The 13038-nt window shown below is 38.7% G+C and overlaps 1 protein-coding gene across 2 annotated transcripts; it reads left to right on the top strand.

Annotated features, from left to right (window-relative positions):
* Window positions 1–1030: 1030 nt before the first annotated feature.
* On the top strand, window positions 1031–12150 carry sccpdhb (saccharopine dehydrogenase b). Of its 2 annotated transcripts, none has more exons than XM_041975277.1 (12): window positions 1031–1256; window positions 1710–1822; window positions 1973–2053; window positions 2182–2311; window positions 2456–2505; window positions 5137–5267; window positions 5895–6012; window positions 7653–7772; window positions 10027–10083; window positions 11006–11117; window positions 11471–11552; window positions 11651–12150. In XM_041975277.1, exons 1-12 carry the CDS (start codon window positions 1061–1063, stop codon window positions 11748–11750), a joined length of 1290 nt encoding a protein of 429 aa, XP_041831211.1. In that variant the 5' UTR covers window positions 1031–1060; the 3' UTR covers window positions 11751–12150. The 2 variants fall into 2 exon arrangements, with proteins under 2 accessions (XP_041831211.1, XP_041831212.1); XM_041975278.1 differs by having other exon boundaries at window positions 1146–1251.
* Window positions 12151–13038: the final 888 nt, after the last annotated feature.

Below are 13038 nucleotides of genomic sequence, written 5' to 3'. Positions count from 1 at the left end.
CATCTTGTTCATACCTACATGTGTAACCGCAGAATTTATGTTCTACATCATGATTCACAATCGATTTTTTCCTTCAGTATGCACACAGGTGAATGAGGATATTAAAAAGAGGTAGGATGTGCTTGCATGTGAATGAGCTCTATGAAACAACAGTTGAAATGTTTTGGATCCTGAAGTAATATGACCAATCACATGGTGGTAAACATTAGGGTGAATTACAGTGAAATGAGAAAAAAGGAATTTGACCAGCATGCTCCCTTAACCATTTGTACTTGATTACGTTTCTATCTCTCCTACTGAACTTCACACATGTGCACAGTGACAGTTGTTGCCATATTGTGGATATTCTTTACCAACAAATGTTGCATTGTGCAATCCATCTTTTTCTGTGTTTCAATATTTATGTTTAGTTGTGTCCACAAGTGCAAAAAATATGAGTGCATATTACTGCTTTTTAAAGGCTTGTCATGATCTGATCGTTGTATCACCTTTGTTGTAAAATTAGAAAAATAAAGATGTTTAAAAGTCAAACCTTTAGGTACAACTTCCACTTAGTGTAGTTCACATACTTAGCCACAAGGTGGCTCCACACACCACTGAATTTACAATATATTTAGCGATAAAACATATCTGTCGCACAGATTTAACTAAGCTGTTGGTTGTAAAATATTTCTGCGATTTAAGGCCTACGGAAAGTACTGCCTAACGATTATATAAGAAAATACTTGGTTTTGGGGAAAATCTGCAATATCTGTATAATATGAACTGCACCCTCACTTCATGTAGAAGTTAAACTTTGGAAAATGTTACCTGACACAGACACGTGAAAGCGAGCTAATTTATATTCAATCTTTTAAATATTCTAGTATTTATTGTCAACATACCATTTTTTAGCTTAATTGGGCCTGTTTGCTGTTATTTAAACAAAGTGGTCGATTATCTGCATTGCTGCCACCATTTTTCTATTAATCATTCCGTGACAGTTACGTTAGCTGCTCAGCCAATCAGAGGACAGAATTCCAAGCAAGTTTGCCAGGCGGACGTTATCGCAAGGCAAACAATGGCGGACATAACACCCAGCAGACCGTACCATATTATCATTTTCGGTGCCACGGGGTTCACCGGACAGTTTGTTGTTGAGGAAGTCGCTCGTTGTGCCGCTGAGGGTCCCAGCGGAAGCTCTCTGAAATGGGCTGTGGCCGGGAGAAGCAGACGGCGCCTGGAAGCAGTGCTGAATCAAGCCGCGGGGAGGTTGTGTATGTGGTACAGGGTGTAATGTTGCTAACCTAGACATGACTCAGGACGCAGTAGACTTTGAATCCGCAGTTAGCCCTATTGTTGTCGTTTGTTGGTGGTTTTGTACAAACAAATGAACAAATTTGAACTTGACAGACCAGTCCATGTTGTTAATCTGCGACAGATTATGTTAAAAAGATTACAGCTGATCGCAAACGGACCTATAGGTGTTGTGACCACATTAGTTCTCATGTTATTTGAGGACACATTATAAAGCGTCAAAGTTAGCTCAGATATGCAGCAAAAAGTGTGAAGAAGTAGTTTTAGTATAATTTTGCCATATTTCAGGATGTGTTACGATAAATATCCACCCATAAATGTCTTTTTAAGATTTATTTATTTTTGAATGCCTACCGTGAGATTCTGACACAGTTATTGGAAGATTATGTCCCCTTTTCCTCTCTTCTCATCAGCTATGCCAGAGCTGAGTACAGAAATTGAGGTCATTGTTGCAGATGTATCTAATGAAGAATCACTGGCCATCATGTGCCAACAAGGAGTAGTGGTACTTAACTGTGTGGGCCCAGTAAGTATTTTCGTTCAAGTTTTGTCAGACATGAAATCAAAACAACTTTAAAGTGAAAATGAACAGAGACATTGATATTAGATAAGAAAATTCAGCCAAGTGGTTTGAGTTTGACCAGACCTGTTTGTCTCCTTCCTCTCCTCCTTTCAGTACAGATTTTATGGCGAACCAGTGGTCAAAGCTTGCGTAGAAAATGGAGCTCACTACATTGACATCTGTGGGGAACCTCAGGTAGAAGCTTATTCCTCTGATTGCAGGAATTAGGTACCTTGTGTTTTATATTTTACATGTGTAGAAACTAAAAAGATATAAACTATGTTTACCTGGTTTTTGTGCTAATGACTGTCCATTCTCTGCAGTTCCTAGAGCGTATGCAGCTGGATTACCACACTAAAGCTAAAAACAAAGGGGTGTATGTGATCGGCAGCTGTGGGTTTGACTCCATACCAGCAGACCTGGGGGTTCTCTACACACAGAAGCAGTTCAAAGGTGGGTGAGAAACACATATACTCAGAATCCCTGATGTTATGTTTGTTAGTGTTTGCCATTAAAGCTGTGTTTGAAGAGGATCTGAAATTTTACTCCTTTCAGTTGAAACTTGATCTTCAGTCCTGTGTTTCGGTGTGATTTCAGGAACTTTGACAGCAGTGGAGAGCTTCCTGAGAATTAGCAGCGGGCCGGAGGTAGAGTCAACACACACACACACACACACACACACACACACATCATAGTGACATCTGCCTCATACTTGTATGGGGGGCGGGGGATCATCTGGTTCTCACCAGATCTTAAAAAGAGTTAAATACAACTTCAGACTAGCAACACCACATGGGAATTTTACCATGTAATATTTAAAATAACAACAACTAAATCAAAATGCAGAAGTTGTGTGTGTCAAAAACTAAGTACAACCCATAAATCAACAGGAATTAAGTGATAAGTAGCAGTCAGTCACTGCTAATCACTTATTTAATCAATCTATAAAAGCAGAGGTTTTGGCAGCTTGCATGTCTGGAGCGTTCAGACGTGTAAACGTGGTGCCAAGGTAATAAACCGCTGCTGCCCATCAATGTTGGAAGGGTTATAAGGAACAGAAGGAAATGGATCCAATTAAAAATGCCAATCAAACATCAATACAGTAATCATTTGTAAGGCAAGCTTAAGACGAAACATGTTGAACATGTTTACATCTTCATAGCAGCAGAAATGTTTCATTTTAACTTAAGGAGGAAAATTCTAATATCTAAAGGTGTGGTGTGTTTTAACGAGTTCATCACAAGGTCAAAAAAGGTGCAATGCTCAAAAAACAAGCTACACCTCAAACTTTAGGTCTCAGTTATAATGTTACGGTTTATAAGTAAACAAATGTTGGAAGGAGAAAGTCTGTTCTCTGTAAACAGAACATGGCGGCACAGCTCAGGTTTGTAAAGCTGGAGATTTCTGGAACAATGTCCTTTTGACAGAGAAACTAACCGTCTGAAGCACGGTGGGGGAGGGGGGGGGGGGATGTTGATCTGGGCCTGTTCTGCACCTACAGGACCTGGACACTGTGCAGTCATCGAGTGGATCATGAACTCATTTGTGTACCAAAGTATTTTAAAGACAAACATAAGGCCATCTGTCTGACAACTAAACTGAAATAGGGTCATACAACAGAAAAATGATCCCAAACACATTATTATATCATTAAAAATGGTGTTTCTTTTGGTATCTAATCACTTTACTAAAATAACTTGTTTTTATTCTCTTAAAATGAGCCATCTATGGCGGCGTGGCTCAGCAAGGTAGAGCGGTCGTCTTGTAACCCGAGGGTTGCCGGTTCGATCCTCGGCCAAGTCGGGTTCATGTCGAGGTGTCCTTGGGCAAGACACCGAACCCCTAATTGCTCCTGATGGGTCGTGGTCGAGAGCCTTGCATGGCAGCTTCCGCCATCAGTGTGTGAATGTGTGTGTGAATGGGTGAATGTGATGTATAATGCAAAGCACTTGGGTATCATCCCAGGTACAGTAAAGCGCTATATAATTTACCATTTACTTGCTGTGGAGTGCAAAAGAAGCATTAAAAATTACATAAAATAAAATAAAGAGAAATGAGGTATCTAAGCATAGCATTTGTATGGTACACACTCAAGTCTTTACCACATAAGGTTCTCTGTCCCACAGACTGGATTGACACAAGAACATGCATTCCATGCAAATGAGTATCCTATAGGCAAACTCTATGATTGGAGGACACAGGACTGAGGAATTTTCTTTGTTTAAACCCTATATAAGACAGAATGACACATCAGGTGTTTAGGTCTTCGTTCTGGCTTTGGGACCTCCAGATTTTGTTTTGATGTCTGAACTATCATATTTAGACATGGTGAAAGTCATAATCAAATCAGTCATATAAAATAAAATGATAAAAAGTAAACAACATTCTCGATAAGTTAAAGGTTAATATGCAGATTTGATGCGTAGCTGCATGAAAAGAAATGTTTTTAACCTGGATTTAAAAATGTCTACATTTGGTGAAAGTCTCCACTGGCAGTTTGTTCCATTAAATGCTGCTTCTCTATGTTTAGTCCGGACTCTGGTCTGGACTAGCTGACCTGAGCCTTAGATCCAAGAGCCAGTCTAGGTTTATTTTCTCTGCAGATATCACAGATGTATTCTGGGCTTAAGCTGTTCTGGTATTTGTAAACGACCAGTGAGGTTTTAAAATCTCTTCTGTGACTGACTGGAAACTAGTGTAAAGAGTGTAAAACGGGTGTGATGTGTTGGCAGCTGCCATATAGACCACCATTTTTACTACGGTGTCTGAATGGACAAACAACTCTGTGTGAAGTGAGAACCTTTGAGCTTTAAAACTGTAGTACCAGCTTTGTTTGATAGGTGCTAGAGCACCGTTTGGCATAGTAATGCCTTATAAAAACCATAGAAGAAGACAGCACACAATATTAAAGCAGTCACCTCTAGTGCAGTCATCGCAGCACCCGAGACCACTGGATCTATTCACAGGTGAAAACATGTTTGTCTGGAAGAATTTTGACCACTGATGGCCACCATCCATTCACAATTTGCTATACCCATCGTTACCACTAGATGTCAGTAATTCCTACAGTGTACCTTGAGGAGAGCCTTTAGTAAGCAAACGCTGCAAACCTCAATGAACTGAAGCAACATTGTACAGAAGAGAGGACCACAAGTTATTGGATTAAGGGGGGTACCAGTTTTTCAGTCACCTTTTAGGTTGTTTTTTGATAAATAAATAAAACTATAAGATGTCAGGCAGAGTTGTTCATATGATGTAACATTTCTCCACCCTTGCAGGGTTTCTCTGGCCACGATGCCACTTGGCAGTCAGCTGTTTATGGCTTTGCAGACAGTGGATCGCTCCGCCAGTTGAGGAAGAAGTTTGGCCACAAGCCGCTGCCTGTTGTAGGAGCCAAAGTGAAAAAGAGGTGAGGCTATTACTGAGAAATTACTGTGTGGCTAAAACACTTGAGTCTGGATGGTAGTGTTTTTATTGGAATGCAGCAGAAAGCCAAGAAAAACGTGGTAAAGCAGAAGGATTTTCCACAAAGGCGTACCTTGTTTACACTTCATCACTACAGCTTCATTATATTACTGCAGTTATAGCTGCTTTGATTTAAAGTGCAGTGTAGCTGAAGCACTTTCCACAGCCACCAGATCTCAGTCCAGTAGAGCAGCTTTGGGATGTGGTGGAACGGGAGATTCTCATCATGGATGCAGCCGACAAACCTGCAGCAACTGTTTGGTGCCGTCACGTTGATATGGAGCAAAACCTCTGAGGAATGTTTCCACCACCTTGTTGAGTCTATGACACAAAGAATTAAGTCAGTTCTGAAGGAAAAAAGATGTTTGAACCTGGTACTAGTAAAGTGAGCCTGATAAAGTGGCTAGAGAGTGTATATTGGACTGCGGGGACGGAGAGGCAGATTTATGAAACTGTCACCGGATGAGATGAGCTTGAATCCTGCTGTGCTGACGCTGCAAGCAGAGACCACTTAATTTCCCTTTGAGTAATATTTGTGTGTGTGTGTGCGTGTGTGTGCGCGTGTGTTCAGGGGTCTCTTGTTTTTCAGTAAGGAGATGGAGCAGTATGGCATCCCATTTCTGGGCTCTGACCCTTCAGTGGTGAAACGAACCCAGCGTTTCCTCTACGAGGAGCAGCAGCAGTCACCAGTACGACCAAAACACAGTAACAGCCGTTTCTCATCAATGTGAGATGACTTCACCTCCACATTCATATTAAATCACCAAAAGAAGCAAATCAATAAAATAAACAGATTAACATAATAAATTTCTATTTGTAGAAATTAAATCAGGTTATAGTGTAAACATGACTATTTAGAAAATCAAATAAATTATCCTATTTATAATAATATTTATTATTATTATTATTATTATTATTATTGTTATTATTATTATATAATATTTATAATAATATTATAAATCTGCATTTTCCCTATTAAATTGAAATAAATCTTGGTTTTTATATTTTATAAATTAATCGATGCAGATTGATGTGTTACAACCTGATCACAGCTATCAGTGAGATAATGTTTACTTAACATCTTTATCACGTTTGACTCCTTCATGCCTAGTGTTGTCTGTGGTTATTTATTTATTTACTTTCATTTAGTCTTATTTATTTATTTTTATACGATTAGTTTATTTGCTATTTATATTAATTTATTAATTTATTTAATATTCACACATATTTTATTAATTAATTATTAAGATTAATTATTAGTCTTTGTTATTTAGTTCTTTTGTTGTTTGTTATTTTTTCTTGATTTTTATTTTGTTTTTATTATAATTGTAATTAAATTCAGGTGTTGGGAGGGTTAAATTTATAAAGTAGTAGTTTCTGATTTCTGAGGATTTGCTTCATTCCTGCACAGATATAACCCACACACCAAGTCAAAGGTCAAATAAAAGATAAAAATCTTGGAGGGCATGAAGTGAACATTTTCTGTTAGAAAACCCACCAACAAAGGATTAAAAGTTGGTTATTTGTGTAATTTGTTAGTTTAGGTTGATGTTTCAGGTTAATTTTATGCAGAAAGAAAATCTGTTTCACAAACTATTTAAGCTGTTCTGTACATGTGTAAATATTTTATGAGGGTTACAATCACCTCATTACGGAAGCGAATGGGATTTTTCTTTCCTAATCTAATAGCTCAGATGGCCTTCCAGACCAGAGGAATGGTCCCACGCAGCATTTCTGTGTAATCAGTAATTTGCCGTGTCACGTTCGTGGCTGTAAAGTGTCTGCAGGCCGAATGTGCCTCAAGTCAAACGAGATCTGTTCAGCAGGGGCACAGCTTGGTACGCGGCATAAAGTAACACAATGTTGTTTAATTTTTAATGCTTAGAATGCGTATTTCTTCTTGTTTAGACGGTGTATCCGAGTTCACGCTGTGCAGAGCACAAAGCTGTTTTGCCTGCTGTAACTAGGTCAGCCATTTCAGCAGCTGTGACTGTGTTGATCAGAGCAGAGACTTAATGAAACTATCTCATTATGTTGTTTCAGCCGCCATCTACTAGCAGAGTGGAAATATGAGTCACCTGTAGTGATTCATCATTTCCTTCCCCACTGCTCATTACTTACTTTGACATCCCATCTTCCCTCCGTTCTGCTCCCCCTCAAACTCCGTCCCTCTCCTTTGTCTTTCAATCTGATTTGTGAAACATTTAAAAACTTTTCTTCCTCCACCTCTTTTGTCCCTCTGTGTCCCTCTTCCTCTTCATCGTTCATGTCCTCCTCTGCACTTTTCTCTGTATCCACTCATCTTTTCTTTATCTTTATTCATCCACAGGTTCAGTACAGTGCCTATGTTGGAGTCGGTGGTGTTTTCTCAGTCGTCAAGCTTCTGTGTGGTGGTCTGCTCTTCTGGTTCATGGTCAAATTCAGCTTCGGAAGGAAACTCCTCACCATGGTAGCTATGTATTGTAGTGGTCCTCTTTCTGGCTCGTCATGCCATTGTGTTGCTTATTTTGTGGACGCAGGTGATGTGACAAAAAATACTTTCAGGTAAAAAGAAGAGCTCCGGACATCAGCTTGATGTATAAAAAATGAAGATTTATTACAAAAAGTGACATCTTAAACAGATATGCATCTCTGTGAGGTCTCTGGCCAATTTTGAGAATCCCCTGAAAACATGTGTAAAGCATCCTTATATACCTGTCAGACAAAGACATTCCTTAGTCCTAAACTGACCAATCCTGTGAAAACACATGTTTACACACATGGTGTTGTGTGTCCAGTCTTCAGCACCTTATATGGTAAAACCTCTGTCAGCCTTACACTAGCCTGTCTATACATGGAGTCTGAAATTCACTACTCTTAGTCTGCTTTATCTGCAACTCAGTATAATCCCCACCTATGTAATTTTAATCAGTTCTAATTATGAAATAAAATTTTTGAGAATAAGATATATAATCATCCTCATAATGCTCATCTTCCTCAGCTTGGTTAAAAGCATTTCTCGGCTTCTCCACGGCTACTAATGATGGGTAGTTTTGCAAAAGCATCACGCATGCTGCTAAGTTTACTTTATCAGTACAGAGGAAAATTTTACTGCTGCATTTAAACTTAAATGAATTCCCCTCATAAGTACACAGCTAAGATAATGTTAAATATAATCTAATAATGTTTGACAAAACTATAAAGCAACAATGAGTTATTAGAAGGCAAGAATAATTATATTATCATCTATACTATTTACTATGAGGCCAATACAACTGTTTGCAAGTTGCATGTAAACAATCAGGCCTCCTCTCCTACCAACACACACACACACACACACACACGGCTTTGCAGCTACTCTGCACCTGGTGCCGCCTCCTTTTTAGGAGTCTGCTGCACCTTTTGGATTGTGTTGTTGTCCCACCTTGCTGGCTGTTTCCCTTTATGAACTCTGCTTGAAGTTCCCGTGCCAGCTGCTGCTGAAACTTGAAGATGTGGGCCTTTATTCCTGCAAAGTCCAGTATGTTGTAAAATACAGCAATGGCCCATCTCTGCATACCACCCTGTACACAATATACTTCCACATTATCTGATCCAGAACATCAGGAAACTAAAAGTAGAACAACGCAAAATTCCAAAAAGACCACCTGCGGCCCAAATAGGTAGAAATGACCACATTTCCTCTGTTCTTTACATAATAAATGTGAAAACTAGTATTAAAGAAAATTTGCATAGTTTTAGGGAATGTCAGGGACCAATAAGGCTTCAGGATTTTATTTAACTAAATTTATTGAATTTGCAAATTTCCCAGCGGTCAAAATGAGCTCCTGAGCTGTTCTAGTGTTAAATGCTATTTGTATGTTCTGCTATAAATATATCTGGCTTTTACATCTGAGGTCGATTGTGTTTAAAATGATCTGTTTTTCTGAAATAATATAACTTAACAGAAAAATGTTTTCTGAATTATGAAGATACTTCAAAGATCTGTAAGGAGCTTCAGCCATGCTCTCACCTGCAGGAAGTAAAGAAGGAATGTTATCTAGTGTGTTTCAGGAAAATCCTTTAGCCACACTAGATTCTGTCCTTTACTTTAGATTTACAACTGAACTTCTGTTTCTGTAGTGTGGGAACCTATACGAGACCACAGACATTTTAGTTGTCACTTCCAGTTTTTTTGGGTGTCATTTATACACATTTTAGATACTTGTGCTGAGTCATTTCAAGTAGTTAACAAACTGCATTAAAATGGTTCAACTTAGAGTAAAAGCACAGGGTGGATGTTCCGCGCTGTACATGGTGTAAAATGTGTATAATTCTTACTTAATGATTTATATTTCTGTTTCAAAATGGTTTGAAAATGGAGGCTCTGATGCTGAAGCCCTGTAACAGCAGCCTCCAGTCCTGCAGAGGAGCCCTAAAAATGGAGGGCTTCTTTATGCAATAAGATGAGACAAAATATAAAAAAAATGCCGGAGTCTTTTCTTTAAATAAATAAATAAAAACACAAGAAACAGAATAAAACTGTCAATGAAAAATGACCTTGTTAATTAAGATGGATGGAGCATTTTTTCTCAAGTATTGCACAGTGTGGTTATCTCATCAGAAAAATAACTTTTATTATCTTAAGAAAAACATTTTTTTATTTTCCTTCCCCCCCGTAAGTAATACCATACACTTCTGTAAGAAAGATGTATAACAGTTTTTTTCTTTGTTTTTGTCCAAAGTTTCCATCTTTCTTCTCCTTTGGTTTTTTCACCAAGGCTGGTCCAACAGTGAAGCAGGTAACAGATGTGTGTGTGTATCCTGATAAAAAGTGATTATTTATTTATTAATGATCTGTTCTACATTACATTCAATTTGGAGTAAAATAAAAAAGTAATTTTGTTTAAGTTAACATCTCTGCCATACTTCCTGTTTAAGGTCTGACTCAGTTTGTGTGTACAGAGACTGAATTTGGGGATCAATCAGAAAGGTAGTCGGGATTTTAGAGAACATGTAGTGCTAGACAGACGCTGCTGTGGGAGCAAATCATGCTTCTGATTCCAGATTGCAGGGACTACATAAACACGTCCTAATACGTAGAATATTAATAGTTAGTTTATAAATTCAGCCTTTCAAAATTGGCTTTTATTCTCTTTGTCTATAGCCAGGACTACACTTTACTTTTTAGCCTCATGTTCTTGTATGCAGACGTGTTAATGTAATTATAATAGAGGAAATCGTAGCCTAAACTACTGCCAAGAGCAAACAACTTATGTTTTTGATGACATAACAATGTCTAACAGGATAAAAGGACTAAATGTCTTCATTTCACTACAACATCATATAACATTCAACCAAAACATCATCGTTCAAACATCGTTCAGGCAGGACAAGTATTAAAGCTCAGCAGACTTCTGGGTTCATTCATTGACCTCAGTACTGTCAGCTTATTCTTCTCAAAGCATTTAATTAGTCCATTTGTACAAAACAACTACCTTTGCCCTAAACTGTTTCTGACAACAAATAGTTCATCCAGCAGCTTTTTATCCATATTTAGAAGTAGTGAAATATCTGGGGAGAAAACATTAGAATTAGTATAATTAGCTGTGTTCATCTGTGTGTTTTATGTTACTTATAAAAGCATTTATGATTGTAGTTGTGTCTGCTTTGTCATACAACCTGATGTTCAGTGAAACCCTCAGTCATGTACTCTCCTCTCAGATAGAAGACACCTGCTTCAGCTTAACATTTCTGGGGGAAGGCTACTCAGAGGGGGCTGATCCCTCACATGGACTACCCAATGCCAAGATCTGCACTCAGGTAGTTGGAGCAGGTGAGGCTGTCACAGGCTTTTCTTCATTGGGTGCCCTGTTTTAACTAGGAATCATGGTCTCATCCCTCGATCCCTGAAAGGACAGGGACACTTCAGATCTAAAAAAACAGAAAGTTATGGTGGCGGTTATCTGCAGTAAGGAGTTTGTTGGAGTTTCTTTGAATGACAGAAGAGCTGCTTGTGAATATTTATTATCCTTGAAGACATGAAACTATGTTTAGCTGGTAAACTGTGTTGACAAGGAAAGTCAAGAAGACAGTTGTCTTTGCAGTTTTCACTCTCAGTAAACATCTGTGAATTTTAGATATAATTTTGGAAAATGTTAAATTTCTGTGTTTGTGTCTTGTTGACAGAGCCCGGTTATGTAGCCACGGTTTCTGCTCTGGTCCAAGCTGCTGTGACCTTGTTGAATGAGCTGCACTCTCTCCCCAGCAGGTCAGCATGTTTTTCTTTTCCAACTCTGTCGTGCATCAGATGTGGTTGCCTGTATTTATGCAGCTCCTCATCTCTTTGCTGTTTGTTTTTCTTGACAGAGGAGGCGTTTACACTCCGGGAGCTGCCTTCTATAAAACCAGTCTGATCAACCGCCTGCACAACCACGACATCAAGTTCTCCATAAGAAGTTGTCCATAACTCTGTGGTAGAGGTCACACCACTGTCCACTGAGCCCAATAAAGATGTTTCATGACTTTTTATCCAGTCAGTGTATTCACTGTAAAATATTTCAACTTTTTATTAATGTGTGGTGGAAAAAAAGGTTCAAGGACACTTAAGAAAATTCTGCAGCTGCCAACATGCAGCCAGATGTGCCCCTACCAAAGTTAATAATCACTTTGCTTTTCAGTGCACATCAAAATAGTTTTAATTATAGAAGAATAAAAAGTTTAATTCTCCCTAAAACGTTGTTGTACATTTTCAGCATGCATCTTTTTTTCTTTTCTTTAAGTTTATGAATTAAGAAGCTGGTTTCTACTTGGTGAACTATTTCCTACATTTTTTGCATGTTGTGATGACATTACAAAAATCTGGGAACTTTTGCTGAGTCCTGTAATTTTTTTGTGTAATTACATCACTGCTATGTGGATTATTATTTAATTTTATCATAACAAAAATGTGTTACAGGTTTGTTTTTTTTAAATAAAAATAATTAATGGGAAGATAAATCCTTGTTCTAGAAGGTGATGGCTGCCGGCAGGAATGATCTCCTGTACCTCGGACTTGAGGTCCCTCACTGGAGAGGATGTGAACTGTCCATTATGTTCAGCGGTTTGTGGAGCATTCCTTCCTGGACAATCAGCCCCAGCGGCTCCAGAGTTCTCCCCAGCACATAACCAGCCTTCTTGATCAATTTGTTCAGTATAAGTATAAAATCTTGACTACAAAACAAAAGATGAACTTCAGGTTGCTTTGAAAGCACATTTTTCTGAAAAAAAAGTTGTTTGCTGTTTTATTTTTAGCCGAGCTATTTTTGCTTTTTCTGTTTACACAGCAGATCCTGTGTCTGGTTTTCTGCCTACTTGAACCACCAGATGTCAGTGTTTCTCTAGGCTGGCTGATGTTTACGCGGCACAGCCCGCGTGACAGCAGAGGTCATTTCTTGCCTTTGAGGGTGCAGAGACGCTGCTTGGCCTTTAGTCAGACTGCAGGTGCACCATTAAAATGAGGAGAAACTGGGACACTGTACCAAAATGGTTATTTCTAAGATACATGAACAGGAAGTCAAGGTTAGAAAGAGCTTCAGGCTGCTGTTTTTTTCATTTTCTCTTTATTTTATCCTCCATGCTCCCTCTTTCCACTGAGCTGTCATCATCACTCTAATAAAACAGGTTGTCCCCCTGCATGCATGTACTGACACAGACCAACGGAAGCCGCTTTCAGCAAACAGTCCGGCAGATATACACCAATGAGGCGGCTCCTGTGG

Source organism: Melanotaenia boesemani, chromosome 22 (genome assembly GCF_017639745.1).
Source record: "Melanotaenia boesemani isolate fMelBoe1 chromosome 22, fMelBoe1.pri, whole genome shotgun sequence".
In the NCBI taxonomy this organism is placed as follows: domain Eukaryota; kingdom Metazoa; phylum Chordata; class Actinopteri; order Atheriniformes; family Melanotaeniidae; genus Melanotaenia; species Melanotaenia boesemani.
This window is presented reverse-complemented; position numbering and strand designations above follow the sequence as displayed.

What these genes read in the sequence shown, in the direction of transcription:
- sccpdhb (XM_041975277.1), top strand. Translation starts at nt 1,061, where the DNA reads ATGGCGGACATAACACCCAGCAGACCGTACCATATTATCATTTTCGGT. An exon ending in GAAGGAAACTCCTCACCATG is followed by an intron (nt 7,773 to 10,026) that starts GTAGCTATGTAT and finishes TTTTGTCCAAAG; the next exon opens with TTTCCATCTTTCTTCTCCTT. An exon ending in CTGCACTCTCTCCCCAGCAG is followed by an intron (nt 11,553 to 11,650) that starts GTCAGCATGTTT and finishes TTTTCTTGACAG; the next exon opens with AGGAGGCGTTTACACTCCGG.